Source organism: Salvelinus alpinus, chromosome 1, assembly GCF_045679555.1.
Source record: "Salvelinus alpinus chromosome 1, SLU_Salpinus.1, whole genome shotgun sequence".
Taxonomy (NCBI): Eukaryota; Metazoa; Chordata; class Actinopteri; order Salmoniformes; family Salmonidae; genus Salvelinus; species Salvelinus alpinus.
The window spans coordinates 10,427,339-10,445,721 of record NC_092086.1 but is presented as its reverse complement, the minus strand read 5'-3'; the positions used below and the strand labels follow the sequence as shown (position 1 = coordinate 10,445,721).

At 42.4% G+C, this 18,383-nt stretch overlaps 2 protein-coding genes across 7 annotated transcripts in view; one reads left to right on the top strand and one right to left on the bottom strand.

The window, feature by feature from the left end:
• Positions 1-18,383, top strand: part of LOC139546938 (serine-rich adhesin for platelets-like) — a 115,715-nt gene that overhangs the window by 47,073 nt on the left and 50,259 nt on the right. The window lies entirely within an intron of this gene.
• The window catches only part of LOC139534786 (NLR family CARD domain-containing protein 3-like), a 45,222-nt gene continuing 39,284 nt past the window's right edge, over positions 12,446-18,383 (bottom strand). For all 3 annotated transcript variants that reach the window (XM_071336040.1, XM_071334546.1, XM_071335199.1), the window contains 3 exons: positions 16,091-16,264; positions 13,977-14,023; positions 12,446-13,380 (listed from right to left, as the gene is read on the bottom strand). In XM_071336040.1, the coding sequence (XP_071192141.1) occupies positions 12,854-13,380; positions 13,977-14,023; positions 16,091-16,264 (748 nt within the window). In that variant the 3' untranslated portion in view covers positions 12,446-12,853. The remainder of the gene's footprint in view (positions 13,381-13,976; positions 14,024-16,090; positions 16,265-18,383) is intronic.

Here is an 18,383-nt window from a genome sequence, read left to right as displayed (position 1 = left end):
CTGTCCAAGTGTGAATGATTCACCCAGCTACTGCTATCTCCATGGTGAGCAAACATCCACACCAGATAGGTCATTCTATTAGCTATGTCAACTACAGAATAACAAGCTTTTCTGTTTGGGAGTCTAAGGTGGGAGCTGTTAGTAGCTGATTGACTTTGGACCTGTTGCCGTGCCACCCAAACACGATCTGGTGTAAACAAGGTAACCTTATCTATAAGGCATGTTTGTTCATCCAGCACATTTTCGGTGTGAACAGATACAATAAAGGCGACCTGCATGGGAACATTAGAAAGTGTCTACCGGTTACACATTTAAATGATGGTAAGTGATAATGATGACTCTACAAATAAATGGTCACAGGTCTATTAAAACAGTATCAAGATATCAGGTAAGTGCAGTAATTACGCCATAATCCATGCCACTGAGTAACTGAAACAACCAGGAATAACATCATTTATTTGTTGGCAGGTAAAATATTTGGATGTTGTTACTGGTACAAAGTGTAATTACAAAAAGGCTGTACTTCACTATAATGAAAGTTGTACTCTACTCAGCCCGTTTGTGTGTGTAGAGACATGCACAGTATACATTGTTGTCACTCGGGTTTATTGACCAGTTTATCACAAAACAAAGCAGTGGTACATATCACCAAGCTATAGCTCAATAGAGACATTTTGCAATGGCACATTTATAGAACTAATACTGTTCAGTGTAGTAAAAACAGTTTATCATTGACTACATATCCTAGGGACATTTATAGACCTAATACTGTTCAGTGTAGTAAACACAGTTTATCATTGACTACATATCCTAGGGACATTTATAGACCTAATACTGTTCAGTGTAGTAAACACAGTTCATCATTGACTACATATCCTAGGGACATTTATAGACCTAATACTGTTCAGTGTAGTAAACACAGTTCATCATTGACTACATATCCTAGGGACATTTATAGACCTAATACTGTTCAGTGTAGTAAACACAGTTCATCATTGACTACATATCCTAGGGACATTTATAGACCTAATACTGTTCAGTGTAGTAAACACAGTTCATCATTGACTACATATCCTAGGGACTGAGGCCGGCTATGTACGTTTTCAACTGGTCTGCCAGGCTGTTTTGGTTCATTTCCCTCAGTGTTTTGTAAATGGTATCCAGGTAACCGGTCATGTTGAACATGTTCCTTCAGCACTTTTTGCAGGTCAGTTGGTGTTTCTGATAAGCTCCGCCGTGCTGCTTGGTAGTTTCAATGTCCATATGAATCTTTTCAACTGTCCTCTGTCAAGGTCGCAAAGTATATTCAACACCTTCTCTGTCACAGCACCTTGATGTTTATTGATAACCTTGCCGCGTGTAGCGAAGGCCACAGGTTGTAGCTGACTTGAGGTGTGAGTACAGTCACTGTCTTTGACTCGCTTCACCAGGTCATTGCAACCGATTTTCTTGAGCAGGGTGTTCAACCCTGCCCGTGCTGCAGCTCCGTAATGCAATGCCATAACATCTGCTAACCGGGTTCTATCTGTCACATATTGCAGGTCCACTGATGCGGTGTCGATGCGTGATCTCTATCTCGCTCATAACAAACTTCATCTTCTCAATATCATCACGGGTTATATTGTCCCAAAAAATTGAGACTATTTCCTTAGGTGACATAACATTACCATTACCTACTGAGGATGATCCAGGGTAATTTTCCCATGTTGCCATCAAGCTATTACTAGTAATACCTCCCTTACTTCTGGCAGTGTCAATCAGGGCCCGGCCCTTGTCATGAGTACCTCCTATAGACTGGATACTGTCCAACTCTCCATTGTTTAGCATCCTTTGTGCAAAGAGAACATCTGCAATATGGTCCAACATCTTCATCTTGGCAGCATCTATGTAGCTGAGTCTTTTCTTGTAAAGGACATTCATGGTATCGGCTATTCGGTATGTGACACAGGAACAGCTTGTTGAAATATACAACTGCACGTTGGCTCTGCTAGACCTCTGCTTATGACCAACTTTAGTGTTCTGTGTTTTAGAGAAACATCATGACCAACTTTAGTCTTTACTGTTTTAGAGAAACATCATGACCAACTTTAGTGTTCTGTGTTTTAGAGAAACATCATGACCAACTTTAGTCTTTACTGTTTTAGAGAAACATCACGACCAACTTTAGTGTTCTGTGTTTTAGAGAAACATCATGACCAACTTTAGTGTTCTGTGTTTTAGAGAAACATCATGACCAACTTTAGTCTTTACTGTTTTAGAGAAACATCATGACCAACTTTAGTCTTTACTGTTTTAGAGAAACATCATGACCAACTTTAGTGTTCTGTGTTTTAGAGAAACATCATGACCAACTTTAGTCTTTACTGTTTTAGAGAAACATCATGACCAACTTTAGTCTTTACTGTTTTAGAGAAACATCATGACCAACTTTAGTGTTCTGTGTTTTAGAGAAACATCATGACCAACTTTAGTCTTTACTGTTTTAGAGAAACATCATGACCAACTTTAGTGTTCTGTGTTTCAGAGAAACATCATGACCAACTTTAGTGTTCTGTGTTTTAGAGAAACATCATGACCAACTTTAGTCTTTACTGTTTTAGAGAAACATCATGACCAACTTTAGTCTTTACTGTTTTAGAGAAACATCATGACCAACTTTAGTCTTTACTGTTTTAGAGAAACATCATGACCAACTTTAGTCTTTACTGTTTTAGAGAAACATCATGACCAACTTTAGTGTTCTGTGTTTTAGAGAAACATCATGACCAACTTTAGTCTTTACTGTTTTAGAGAAACATCAAGACCAACTTTAGTCTTTACTGTTTCAGAGAAACATCAAGACCAACTTTAGTCTTTACTGTTTTAGAGAAACATCATGACCAACTTTAGTCTTTACTGTTTTAGAGAAACATCATGACCAACTTTAGTCTTTACTGTTTTAGAGAAACATCATGACCAACTTTAGTGTTCTGTGTTTTAGAGAAACATCATGACCAACTTTAGTCTTTACTGTTTTAGAGAAACATCATGACCAACTTTAGTCTTTACTGTTTTAGAGAAACATCATGACCAACTTTAGTGTTCTGTGTTTTAGAGAAACATCATGACCAACTTTAGTCTTTACTGTTTTAGAGAAACATCATGACCAACTTTAGTGTTCTGTGTTTCAGAGAAACATCATGACCAACTTTAGTGTTCTGTGTTTCAGAGAAACATCATGACCAACTTTAGTGTTCTGTGTTTTAGAGAAACATCATGACCAACTTTAGTGTTCTGTGTTTTAGAGAAACATCATGACCAACTTTAGTCTTTACTGTTTTAGAGAAACATCATGACCAACTTTAGTCTTTACTGTTTTAGAGAAACATCATGACCAACTTTAGTCTTTACTGTTTTAGAGAAACATCATGACCAACTTTAGTCTTTACTGTTTTAGAGAAACATCATGACCAACTTTAGTCTTTACTGTTTTAGAGAAACATCATGACCAACTTTAGTGTTCTGTGTTTTAGAGAAACATCATGACCAACTTTAGTCTTTACTGTTTTAGAGAAACATCATGACCAACTTTAGTCTTTACTGTTTTAGAGAAACATCATGACCAACTTTAGTCTTTACTGTTTTAGAGAAACATCATGACCAACTTTAGTGTTCTGTGTTTTAGAGAAACATCATGACCAACTTTAGTCTTTACTGTTTTAGAGAAACATCATGACCAACTTTAGTCTTTACTGTTTTAGAGAAACATCATGACCAACTTTAGTGTTCTGTGTTTTAGAGAAACATCATGACCAACTTTAGTCTTTACTGTTTCAGAGAAACATCATGACCAACTTTAGTGTTCTGTGTTTCAGAGAAACATCATGACCAACTTTAGTGTTCTGTGTTTCAGAGAAACATCATGACCAACTTTAGTGTTCTGTGTTTTAGAGAAACATCATGACCAACTTTAGTGTTCTGTGTTTTAGAGAAACATCATGACCAACTTTAGTCTTTACTGTTTTAGAGAAACATCATGACCAACTTTAGTCTTTACTGTTTTAGAGAAACATCATGACCAACTTTAGTCTTTACTGTTTTAGAGAAACATCATGACCAACTTTAGTCTTTACTGTTTTAGAGAAACACCATGACCAACTTTAGTCTTTACTGTTTCAGAGAAACATCATGACCAACTTTAGTGTTCTGTGTTTCAGAGAAACATCATGACCAACTTTAGTGTTCTGTGTTTCAGAGAAACATCATGACCAACTTTAGTGTTCTGTGTTTTAGAGAAACATCATGACCAACTTTAGTGTTCTGTGTTTCAGAGAAACATCATGACCAACTTTAGTGTTCTGTGTTTCAGAGAAACATCATGACCAACTTTAGTGTTCTGTGTTTTAGAGAAACATCATGACCAACTTTAGTGTTCTGTGTTTTAGAGAAACATCATGACCAAGTAGTCTTTACTGTTTCAGAGAAACATCATGACCAACTTTAGTGTTCTGTGTTTTAGAGAAACATCATGACCAACTTTAGTCTTCTGTGTTTCAGAGAAACATCATGACCAACGACCAACTTTAGTGTTCTGTGTTTTAGAGAAACATCATGACCAACTTTAGTGTTCTGTGTTTCAGAGAAACATCATGACCAACTTTAGTGTTCTGTGTTTTAGAGAAACATCATGACCAACTTTAGTCTTTACTGTTTTAGAGAAACATCATGACCAACTTTAGTCTTTACTGTTTTAGAGAAACATCATGACCAACTTTAGTCTTTACTGTTTTAGAGAAACATCATGACCAACTTTAGTCTTTACTGTTTTAGAGAAACATCATGACCAACTTTAGTGTTCTGTGTTTTAGAGAAACATCATGACCAACTTTAGTCTTTACTGTTTTAGAGAAACATCATGACCAACTTTAGTCTTTACTGTTTTAGAGAAACATCATGACCAACTTTAGTCTTTACTGTTTTAGAGAAACATCATGACCAACTTTAGTCTTTACTGTTTTAGAGAAACATCATGACCAACTTTAGTCTTTACTGTTTTAGAGAAACATCATGACCAACTTTAGTCTTTACTGTTTCAGAGAAACATCATGACCAACTTTAGTGTTCTGTGTTTCAGAGAAACATCATGACCAACTTTAGTGTTCTGTGTTTTAGAGAAACATCATGACCAACTTTAGTGTTCTGTGTTTTAGAGAAACATCATGACCAACTTTAGTCTTTACTGTTTTAGAGAAACATCATGACCAACTTTAGTCTTTACTGTTTTAGAGAAACATCATGACCAACTTTAGTCTTTACTGTTTTAGAGAAACATCATGACCAACTTTAGTGTTCTGTGTTTTAGAGAAACATCATGACCAACTTTAGTGTTCTGTGTTTTAGAGAAACATCATGACCAACTTTAGTCTTTACTGTTTTAGAGAAACATCATGACCAACTTTAGTGTTCTGTGTTTTAGAGAAACATCATGACCAACTTTAGTGTTCTGTGTTTTAGAGAAACATCATGACCAACTGTAGTCTTTACTGTTTTAGAGAAACATCATGACCAACTTTAGTCTTTACTGTTTTAGAGAAACATCATGACCAACTGTAGTCTTTACTGTTTTAGAGAAACATCATGACCAACTTTAGTCTTTACTGTTTTAGAGAAACATCATGACCAACTGTAGTCTTTACTGTTTTAGAGAAACATCATGACCAACTTTAGTCTTTACTGTTTCAGAGAAACATCATGACCAACTTTAGTGTTCTGTGTTTCAGAGAAACATCATGACCAACTTTAGTGTTCTGTGTTTTAGAGAAACATCATGACCAACTTTAGTGTTCTGTGTTTTAGAGAAACATCATGACCAACTTTAGTCTTTACTGTTTTAGAGAAACATCATGACCAACTTTAGTCTTTACTGTTTTAGAGAAACATCATGACCAACTTTAGTCTTTACTGTTTTAGAGAAACATCATGACCAACTTTAGTGTTCTGTGTTTTAGAGAAACATCATGACCAACTTTAGTGTTCTGTGTTTTAGAGAAACATCATGACCAACTTTAGTCTTTACTGTTTTAGAGAAACATCATGACCAACTTTAGTGTTCTGTGTTTTAGAGAAACATCATGACCAACTTTAGTGTTCTGTGTTTTAGAGAAACATCATGACCAACTGTAGTCTTTACTGTTTCAGAGAAACATCATGACCAACTTTAGTGTTCTGTGTTTTAGAGAAACATCATGACCAACTTTAGTCTTCTGTGTTTCAGAGAAACATCATGACCAACTTTAGTGTTCTGTGTTTTAGAGAAACATCATGACCAACTTTAGTGTTCTGTGTTTCAGAGAAACATCATGACCAACTTTAGTGTTCTGTGTTTTAGAGAAACATCATGACCAACTTTAGTCTTTACTGTTTCAGAGAAACATCATGACCAACTTTAGTGTTCTGTGTTTTAGAGAAACATCATGACCAACTTTAGTGTTCTGTGTTTTAGAGAAACATCATGACCAACTTTAGTGTTCTGTGTTTTAGAGAAACATCATGACCAACTTTAGTCTTTACTGTTTTAGAGAAACATCATGACCAACTTTAGTGTTCTGTGTTTTAGAGAAACATCATGACCAACTTTAGTGATCTGTCTTTCAGAGAAGCATCATGACCAACTTTACTGTTCTGTGTTTTAGAGAAACATCATGACCAACTTTAGTCTTCTGTGTTTTAGAGAAACATCATGACCAACTTTAGTCTTCTGTGTTTTAGAGAAACATCATGACCAACTTTAGTCTTTACTGTTTCAGAGAAACATCATGACCAACTTTAGTCTTTACTATTTTAGAGAAACATCATGACCAACTTTAGTATTTACTGTTTTAGAGAAACATCATGACCAACTTTAGTGTTCTGTGTTTTAGAGAAACATCATGACCAACTTTAGTGTTCTGTGTTTTAGAGAAACATCATGACCAACTTTAGTGTTCTGTGTTTTAGAGAAACATCATGACCAACTTTAGTCTTTACTGTTTCAGAGAAACATCATGACCAACTTTAGTGTTCTGTGTTTTAGAGAAACATCATGACCAACTTTAGTGATCTGTCTTTCAGAGAAGCATCATGACCAACTTTACTGTTCTGTGTTTTAGAGAAACATCATGACCAACTTTAGTCTTCTGTGTTTTAGAGAAACATCATGACCAACTTTAGTGTTCTGTGTTTTAGAGAAACATCATGACCAACTTTAGTCTTTACTGTTTCAGAGAAACATCATGACCAACTTTAGTCTTTACTGTTTTAGAGAAACATCATGACCAACTTTAGTATTTACTGTTTTAGAGAAACATCATGACCAACTTTAGTGTTCTGTGTTTCAGATAAACATCATGACCAACTTTAGTGTTCTGTGATTCAGAGAAACATCCTGACCAAGTTCTGACCTTGAAGCAGTTCAGACTTTCTGCCCTCCCTCTCTCTCTTTCCCTCTGTTCTGACTCTCTACCCTCCCTCTCTCTCTTTCCCTCTGTTCTGACTCTACCATCCCTCTCTCTCTCTTTCCCTCTGTTCTGACTCTCTCCCTTCCCTCTCTCTTTTTCCCTCTGTTCTGACTCTCTACCCTCCCTCTCTCTCTCTTTCACTCTGTTCTGACTCTCTCCCCTCCATCTCTCTCTCTCTTTCCCTCTGTTCTGACTCTCTACCCTCCATCTCTCTCTCTCATTCCCTCTGTTCTGACTCTCTCCCCCCTCTCTCTCTCTCTTTCCCTCTGTTCTGACTTTCTCCCCTCCCTCTCTCTCTCTTTCCCTCTGTTCTGACCCTCTACCCTCCATCTCTCTCTTTCCCTCTGTTCTGACTCTCTACCCTCCCTCTCTCTCTCTTTCCCTCTGTTCTGACTCTCTACCCCCCCTCTCTATCCATCTTTCCCTCTGTTCTGACTCTCTCCCCTCCCTCTCTCTCTTTCCCTCTGTTCTGACTCTCTACCCTCCTTCTCTCTCTCTTTCCCTCTGTTCTGACTCTCTACCCTCCCTCTCTCTTACCTCTGTTCTGACTCTCTACCCTCCCTCTCTCTCTTTCCCTCTGTTCTGACTCTCCCCCCTCCCTCTCTCCCTCTGTTCTGACTCTCTACCCTCCCTCTCTCTCTTTCCCTCAGGGCTCCAGATCCTCTATCAGTTCTGACTCTCTACCCTCCCAGTATAGTATACACAGACTGGACAACAGGACAATGATCCTAAGCCCGGACTTGAACCCGATCGAACATCTCTGGAGAGACCTGAAAATAGCAGTGCAGCAAAGCTCCTCATCCAACCTGACAGAGTTTTAGAGGATCTGCAGAGAAGAATGGGAGAAACTCCCCAAATACAGGTGTGCCAAGCTTGTAGCGTCATACCCAAGAAGACTCAAGGCTGTAATCGCTGCCAAAGGTGCTTCAACAAAGTACTGAGTAAAGGGTCTGAATACTTATGTAAATGTGATATCTAAGTTTTTTTTAAATATACATTTGCACACATAAAATAAACAGTTTTTGCTTTGTAATTCTGGGTTATTGTGTGTAGATTGATGAGGGAAAAAAACAATGTAATCCATTTTAGAATAAGGCTGTAACGTGACAAAATGTGTAAAAAGTCAAGGGGTCTGAATACTTTCTGAATGCACTGTATATCAGTATATTAGACTCTCTCTCTCTCTGCAGTGATGTTGTTTTCATCACTTCTGGTTTAACACTGACATCAAGTGGTGATTGTCCAAACTGCACCCCTGTTAAGATATAAAGCGAGAGATAGAGAGAGAGCAGAGAGCGAGCAGAGAAAAGAGAGAGCAGACAGCAGAGAGAAGAGAGCAGAGCACAGAGAGAGAGCTGAGAGAGCAGACAGCAGAGAGCAGAGAGCAGAGAGCAGGCTGAGAGAGAGAGAGAGCAGAGAGCAGGGAAAAGAGAAAGCAGAGAGCAGAGAGAAAGAGAGAGGGTGAGAGCAGAGAGAGAGCAGGCTGAGAGAGCAGAGAGCATTAGAGAGGAGAGAGCAGAGAGCATTAGAGAGAGAGACCGGAGAGACTGAGAGAGCAGAGAGAGAGAGCAGAGTAGAAGAGCAGAGAAAGAGAGAGAGAGAGCAGAGAAAAGAGAGAGCGCAGCAGAGCAGAGAGAGAGAGCAGAGAACAGAGAGCAGAGGGAGTGAGAGAGCAGAGAGGGCAGAGAAGAGAGAGAGAGAGAGAGCAGAGAAAGAGCAGCAGAGCAGAGAGAGAGAGCGCAGAGGGAGAGAGCAGAGAGGGAGAGAGAGAGAGAGCAGAAAGAGAGAGAGTAGAGAGAGCAGGGAGAGAGAGAAGAGGGAGAGGGCAGAGAGAAGAGAGAGCAGATAGAGCAGAGAGGGAGAGAGAGCAGAGAGGGAGAGAGAACAGAAGAGAGAGCAGAGAGCAGGCTGAGAGAGAGAGCAGAGCAGAGAGTGAGAGAGAGAAGAGAGAGCAGAGGGAGAGAGATAACAGAGAGAGAGTGAGCAGAGAGCATGCTGAGAGAGCAGAGAAAGAGCGGAGAGCAGAAAGCAGGCTGAGAAAGCAAAGAGAGAGTGAGAGAGCAGAGAGGGCAGAGAAGAGAGAGCAGAGGGAGAGAGATCAGAGAACAGAGAGAGAGCAGAGAGCAGGCTGCGAGAGCAGAGAGAGAGCAGAGCGAGAGAGGGAAAGAGAGAGAGTGAGATAGCAGAGAGCAGAGAGAAGAGCGAGGGCAGAGAGAGCAGAGAGCGCGAGCAGAGAGCAGGCTGAGAGAGCAGAGAGAGAGAGCGAGCAGAAAGCAGGCTTAGAAAGCAAAGAGAGAGTGAGAGAGCAGAGGGCAAAGAGAGAGCAGAGAGAGAGAGAGCAGAGAGGTCAGAGAGAGAGCGAGCAGAGAAAAGAGAGCAGAGAGAGCAGAGGGAGAGATAGATCAGAGAACAGAGCAGAGAGAGAGAGCAGAGCAAGAAGAGTAGAGAAAAGAGAGAGAGCAGAGAACATATAGAGAGAGCAGAGTGAGAGAGAGAGAGGGTGAGAGAGAGAGAGAGAGAGAGACAGCAGAGAGAGCAGAGAGAGAGCTGAGAGCAGAGAGAGCTGAGCGAGCAGAGCACAGAGAGAGCATAGAGAGAGAGAGCAGAGAGTAGGCTGAGAGAGCAAAGAGAGAGAGCAGAGAGAGAGAGAGAGAGGAGAGGGTGAGAGTGAGAGCAGAGGGAGAGAGAGAGCAGAGAGAGAGAGCAGAGAGCAGGCTGAGAAAGCAAAGAGAGAGAGAGAGCAGAGAGAGAGAGCAGAGGGAGAGAGAGAGCAGCTGAGAAAGCAAAGAGAGTGAGAGAGCATAGAGTGAGAGCAGAGAGAGAGCAGAGAAAAGAGAGAGCAGAAGAGCAGAGGGAGAGAGAGAGCAGAGAGAGAGAGCAGGCTGAGAGAGCAGAGAGAGAGCAGAGAGAGAGCAGGCTGAGAGAGCAGAGAGAGAGAGAGAGAGAGAGAGAGAGAGAGAGAGCAGAGAGAGAGAGCAGGCTGAGAAAGCAAAGAGAGAGCAGAGAGAGAGAGAGAGAGGCAGAGAGAACAGAGCAGAAAGAGCAGAGGGAGAGAGAGCAGAGAACAGAGAGAGAGAGAGCAGAGAGAGAGAAAAGAGAGGGCAGAGAGAGCAGAGGATAGAGAGAGCAGAGATAGACAGCAGAGAGAGCAGAGAGACAGCAGAGAGAGCAGAGCAGAGAGAGAGAGCAGAGTGAGAGAGAACAGAGAAGGCAGAGAGAGAGAGAGAACAGAGAGAGAACAGAGAGAGAGGAAGCAGAGCATAGAGAAAAGAGAGAGCAGAGACTGAGATAGCAGAGAGAGATAGCAGGGAGAGCAGAGCAGAGAGAGCAGAGAACAGAGAGCAGAGAGAAAGAGCAGAGAGCAGAAGGCAGAGAGAGCTGAGCGAGCTGAGCACAGAAAGAGCATAGAGAGAGAGCAGAGAGAGAGGGGAGAGGGCAGAGTGAGACAGAGAGCAGAGGGAGAGAGAGAGCAGAGAAGGCAGAGAGAGAGCAGAGAGAGAGCAGAGAAGGCAGAGAGAGAGCAGAGAGAGAAGAGGGCAGAGAGAGCAGAGGGAGAGAGAGAGAGCAGAGAGCAGAGAGAGCAGGCTGAGAAAGCAAAGAGAGAGTGAGAGAGCATAGAGTGAGAGCAGAGAGAGAGCAGAGAAAAGAGAGAGCAGAGAGAGAGAGTTGAGAGAGAGAGACAGAGAGAGCAGGCTGAGAGAGCAGAGAGAGAGAGCAGAGAACAGAGAGAGAGCAGGCTGAGAAAGCAAAGAGAGAGCAGAGAGAAGAGAGAGGGCAGAGAGAAGAGAGAGCAGAGAGAGAAAAGAGAAGCAGAGAGAAAGAGCAGAGAGAGCAGAGCGAGAGCAGAGATAGACAGCAGAGAGAGCAGAGAGACAGCAGAGAGTGAGAGAGAACAGAGAGGGCAGAGAGAGAGAGAGAGAGAGAGAGAGCAGAGAGAGAGCAAGCAGAGAGAGCAGAGCATAGAGAAAAGTGAGAGCAGAGAGAGAGAGAGCAGAGAGAGATAGCAGGGAGAGCAGAGCAGAGAGAGCAGAGAACAGAGAGAGAGAGAGCAGAGGGAGAGACAGAGAGCAGATAGAAAAAGCAGAGAGAGAGCAGAGGGCAGATGGAGAGTAGAGAGAGCAGAGAGAGAGAACAGAGAGAGCAGAGAGAGAGAGAGCAGAGAGAGAACAGAGAGTGCTGAGAGAGCAATAGAGAGCAGAGAGAGAACAGAGAGGGCAGAGAGAGAGAGAGCAGAGAGAGAACAGAGAGAGTGAGAGAGCATAGAGTGAGAGAGCAGAGAGAGAGCAGAGAGAAAGCAGAGAAAAGAGAGAACAGCAGAGCAGACAGAGAGCAGGTGAGAGAGAAGAGGGCAGAGAGAGCAGAGGGAGAGAGAGAGAGCAGAGAGCAGAGAGAGAGAGAGCAGGCTGAGAAAGCAAAGAGAGAGTGAGAGAGCATAGAGTGAGAGAGCAGAGAGAGAGCAGAGAGAGAGAGCAGGCTGAGAGAGCAGAGAGAGAGAGCAGAGAACAGAGAGATAACAGAGAGAGAGAGAGCAGAGAGAGAGAGCAGAGAGAGAGAGAGCAGAGAGAAGAGAGAGCAATAGAGAGCAGAGAGAGCGGACAGCAGAGAGCAGAGAGCAGGCTGAGAAATAAAAGAGAGAGTGAGAGAGCATAGAGTGAGAGAGCAGAGAGAGAGCAGAGAGAGCAGAGAAAAGAGAGAACAGCAGAGCAGAGAGAGAGAGAGAGAACTCTGTTGCTATAGTGACCCTGCATCACAACACTCTGTTGCTATAGTAACCCTGCATCACAACACTCTGTTGCTATAGTAACCCTGCATCACAACACTCTGTTGTACAATTTGTTTAATTCAATTCCTCATATTTAATTGTTTGTATTTCATTTCATATTAGTTTCATGTTTCAACCAGTCGCAGGTTAACGTCAACCTGACAGAGGAAACGTAACATCAATAACCAAACTGTTTTCACAATTAACATGCTTTTCTTGTTTCAAGTATGTTTTATTATGAAAAGTACAATATATCCTTGTATACTTGTACAACTATGGAGCGTATGTCCATATATAATTATACAATTTGTTATTCAACATAAAAGACAACAAATGATCACATTGGTATTTTAACAGTGTTATTGTCACAATTATAGGAAGACACGCATGTGTGTGTGTCCTGTGTGTGTGTGTCCTGTGTGTCCACAGTGTGTGTGTGTGTGTGTGTGTTTCCATTGTGTGTGTGTCCAGTGTGTGTGTGTCCAGTGTGTCCAGTGTGTGTGTGTCCAGTGTGTCCAGTGTGTGTGTGTCCAGTGTGTGTGTGTGTGTGTGTGTGTGTGTGTGTGTGTGTGTGTGTGTGTGTGTGTGTGTGTGTGTGTGTGTGTGTGTCAGGTTATTATTTCAGGGACACTGAGGAGTCATCGTCATAAACCCCAAACCCTGGATAGAGGGGCTCAGTGAATGTGGAGGTGAATGTGGTCAGGTGGGTCAGTGTGTCAGAGGAGGCTCTATAGAAGGACAGAGTGCCGGCTGGCCAGTCCAGATACACTCCTACTCTGTGGGAGCTGGAGGAGGGGACGTCTATGGTAGTGGAATTATTATTGTGCCAGGCAGCGTAACTGTAGTCAGAGCAGTCCAGACTCCAGGACTTGTCATTGTATCCAAGACAACAGTCATCAACCTCTCCTCTCCTGCTGATTCCTTTATATGTCACTCCTATATCAACCCTCCCACTCCACTCTGCCTCCCAGTAACAGCGCCCAGTCAGACCCTCTCTACACAGCACCTGTCCCCAGTCCTCAAATCTCTCTGGGTGATCAGGATACGGCTGCTTCTCTCTCCTACGTGTCACCTTTCTGTTCTCCTCAGACAGAGAGAGGTGTCTGTTTACTGTGTTTGGGTCCAGTGTGAGATCACAGACATCTGATGGATGAAACCAGACACAATATTAGAAATCATCATCATTCACATTAGAATGTTAACTCACTTTTCACTAATTCATTTAATGTAGATGTTTCTAGGTATCAAAAGGAGAAGTTAAGGTAACTTGAGACTTGTTGAATGATCATATGTTATACTGTATGGTAATATAAAACACACTTATTCCCATTAATTACACACACACACACACACACACACACACACACACACACACACACACACACACACACACACACACACACACACACACACACACACACACACACACACACACACGTACCACAAACACACCACACACACACACACACACACACACACACACACACACACACACACACACACACACACACACACACACACACACACACACACACACACACACACACACACACACACACACACACACACACACATTGTCAAAGCTCTTTGTAAACGTTGGTGTCCCTGATTTCTGCTTCTGTAGAACTACAGCTGATATTCAATATGACCAAGTAAGTAATGATGGTGGTCTTTGACTTTGACTTAACTTGAATTAAGACTTATTCTTAGTCATATTCTTCACAGCAGTCAACACTCACATTTTCTAAGCCCAGGTTTCATTCTGTTCTCTCCACCATGTTCCACACTGTAGCGGTAAGCAGAAGAACAGACAGTCATTGAGGGATACACCTGAACTCTCACACACACACACACACACACACACACACACACACACACACACACACACACACACACACACACACACACACACACACACACACACACACACACACACACACACACACACTGGACACACACAGACTGGACACACACACACACACACACACACACACACACACACACACACACACACAGACACACTGGACACACATGGTGAAAATAATTGTCTGTTTGTGTCCAGTGTGTGTATCCAGTGTGTGTGTCCAGTGTGTGTGTGTGTGTGTGTGTGTGTCCAGTATGTGTGTGTGTCCAGTATGTGTGTGTGTGTGTGTCCAGTGTGTGTGTGTGTGTGTGTCCAGTCTGTGTGTGTGTGTGTCCAGTATGTGTGTCCCCAGTGTGTGTTTTGAGTATGTGTGTGTGTGACGTGTGTGTGTGTATATTAGACACACTGGACACACAAACACACAGAACACACACACACACAGAGGACACACACACACACACACACACACTTACACATTGGACACACACACACAGGATTCACACACACACACACACAGACACACACACACACTTACTGGACACACACATACACACACTGGACACACACACTTACTGGACACACACACACACACACACACACACACACACACACACTGGACACACACACACACACACACACTGGACACACACACACACACACACACACACACACACACACACACACACACACACACACACACACACACACACACACACACACACACACACACACTGGACACACACACACAGACTGGACACACACACACACACACACACACACAGACACACAGACACACTGGACACACATGGTGAAAATAATTGTCTGTTTGTGTCCAGTGTGTGTATCCAGTGTGTGTGTCCAGTGTGTGTGTGTGTGTGTGTGTGTGTGTGTGTGTGTGTGTGTGTGTGTGTGTGTCCAGTATGTGTGTGTGTGTTGTCCAGTGTGTGTGTGTGTGTCCAGTCTGTGTGTGTGTGTGTCCAGTATGTGTGTCCCCAGTGTGTGTTTTGAGTATGTGTGTGTGTGACGTGTGTGTGTGTATATTAGACACACTGGACACACAAACACACAGAACACACACACACACAGAGGACACACACACACACACACACACTTACACATTGGACACACACACACAGGATTCACACACACACACAGACACACACACACACTTACTGGACACACACACACACACACTGGACACACACACTTACTGGACACACACACACACACACACACACACACTGGACACACACACTTACTGGACACACACACACACACACACACACACACTGGACACACACACTTACTGGACACACACACAAACACACAAACACACACACACACACACACACACACACACACACACACACACACACACACACACACACACACACACACACACACACACACACACACACACACACACACACAGACACACAGACACACTGGACACACATGGTGAAAATAATTGTCTGTGTGTGTCCAGTGTGTGTGTGTGTGTGTGTGTGTGTGTGTGTCCAGTATGTGTGTGTGTCCAGTATATGTGTGTGTGTATGTCCAGTGTGTGTTTGTGTGTCCAGTCTGTGTGTGTGTGTGTCCAGTATGTGTGTCCCCAGTGTGTGTTTTGAGTATGTGTGTGTGTGACGTGTGTGTGTGTATATTAGACACACTGGACACACACAAACACACAGAACACACACACACACAGAGGACACACACACACACACACACACTTACACATTGGACACACACACACAGGATTCACACACACACACACACAGACACACACACACACTTACTGGACACACACACACACACACTGGACACACACACTTACTGGACACACACACACACACTGGACACACACACTTACTGGACACACACACACAGCATATAACTTTGTCCAAGTGGTGGTCAGAATGTTAGTCTTAACTAGCCTGATAAGTCAAACATGTCTGATATGAACATTGACATAAACCCTCTACATACTTGAGTTTCTCCAGTCTGCAGTGTGGATCCTCCAGTCCAGCAGAGAGCAGTCTGACTCCTGAGTCTCCTGGGTGATTGTAGCTCAGGTCCAGCTCTCTCAGGTGTGAGGGGTTTGACTTCAGAGCTGAGACCAGAGAAGCACAGCCTTCCTCTGTGACTCCACAGCCTGACAACCTGACAAAGAGTCAAATCATATTAAAATCACACTGATATTCTTTGGTGGTGAAAATAGTGGCAATATATATTTTCAACATATTCAGATACATCAATGTCCTGAAACCTGCCATATCTATTCATAAATGAATGTATCATTATTAGAAAATTACAAATTATCAAAGTATTGCCTGCAGATAGAAAAATGCATATTACAAATATTTGAGTAGACTGACCAGACCATTTTTAAAACCATTATCAGTCAAAAGACAGACAGTGAGGTATCAGATTTAGATTGTATTGAGTAAACAGTCCACACCATATCTATAATGACAGTGAGGTATCAGATTTAGATTGTATTGAGTAAACAGTCCACACCATATCTATAATGACAGTGAGGTATCAGATTTAGATTGTATTGAGTAAACAGTCCACACCATATCTATAATGACAGGGAGGTATCAGATTTAGATTGTATTGAGTAAACAGTCCACACCATATCTATAATGACAGTGAGGTATCAGATTTAGATTGTATTGAGTATACAGTCCACACCATATCTATTTTGACAGTGAAGCTAACATTTTAAATGTGTCTCTATACTCCAATATTCTATACTATAGTACAAATATTATATATATATATATAATATCCCTGTGTTTCCCTGGTGTATATATCCCTGTGTTTCCCTGGTGTATATATCCCTGTGTTTCCCTGGTGTATATATCCCTGTGTTTCCCTGGTGTATATATCCCTTTGTTTCCCTGGTGTATTTATCCCTGTGTTTCCCTGGTGTATATATCCCTGTGTTTCCCTGGTGTATATATCCCTGTGTTTCCCTGGTGTACATATCCCTGTGTTTCCCTGGTGTACATATCCCTGTGTTTCCCTGGTGTATATATCCCTGTGTTTCCCTGGTGTAGATATCCCTGTGTTTACCTGGTGTATATATCCCTGTGTTTCCCTGGTGTATATATCCTTGTGTTTCCCTGGTGTATATATCCCTGTGTTTCCCTGGTGTATATATCCTTGTGTTTCCCTGATGTATTTATCCCTGTGTTTCCCTGGTGTATTTGTCCCTGTGTTTCCCTGGTGTATATATCCCTGTGTTTCCCTGGTGTATATATCCCTGTGTTCCCCTGGTGTATATATCCCTGTGTTTCCCTGGTGTACATATCCCTGTGTTTCCCTGGTGTATATATCCCTGTGTTTCCCTGGTGTATATATCCCTGTGTTTACCTTGTGTATATATCCCTGTGTTTCCCTGGTGTATATATCCCTGTGTTTCCCTGGTGTATATATCCCTGGTGTATATATCCCTGTGTTTCCCTGGTGTATATATCCCTGTGTTCCCCTGGTGTATATATCCCTGTGTTTCCCTGGTGTATATATCCATGTGTTTCCCTGGTGTATATATCCCTGTGTTTCCCTGGTGTATATATCCCCGTGTTTCCCTGGTATATTGATCCCTGTGTTTCCCTGGTGTATATATCCCTGTGTTTCCCTGGTGTATATATCCCTGTGTTTCCCTGGTGTATATATCCCTGTGTTTCCCTGGTGTATATATCCCTGTGTTTCCCTGGTGTATATATCCCTGTGTTTACCTGGTGTATATATCCCTGGTGTATATATCCCTGTGTTTCCCTGGTGTATATATCCCGGTGTTTCCCTGGTGTATATATCCCTGTGTTTCCCTGGTGTATATATCCCTGTGTTCCCCTGGTGTATATATCCCTGTGTTTCCCTGGTGTATATATCCCTGTGTTTCCCTGGTGTATATATCCCTGTGTTTCCCTGGTGTATATATCCCTGTGTTTCCCTGGTGTATATATCCCTGGTGTATATATCCCTGTGTTTCCCTGGTGTATATATCCCTGTGTTTCCCTGGTGTATATATCCCTGTGATTCCTGTTTCTCTGTACCAGTTCATCTTGTTTATGTTTATCAAGTCAACCAGCGTTTTTCCCTACTCCTGCTTCTATTCTTTTTTGATAGTCCTCACGGTTTTTGTCCCTTGCCTGTTTTCTGGACTCTGTACCCGCCTGCCTGACCATTCTGCCTGTCCTGACCTCTAGCCTGCCTGACCATTCTGCCTGTCCTGACCTCGAGTCTGCCTGACCATTCTGCATGTCCTGACCTT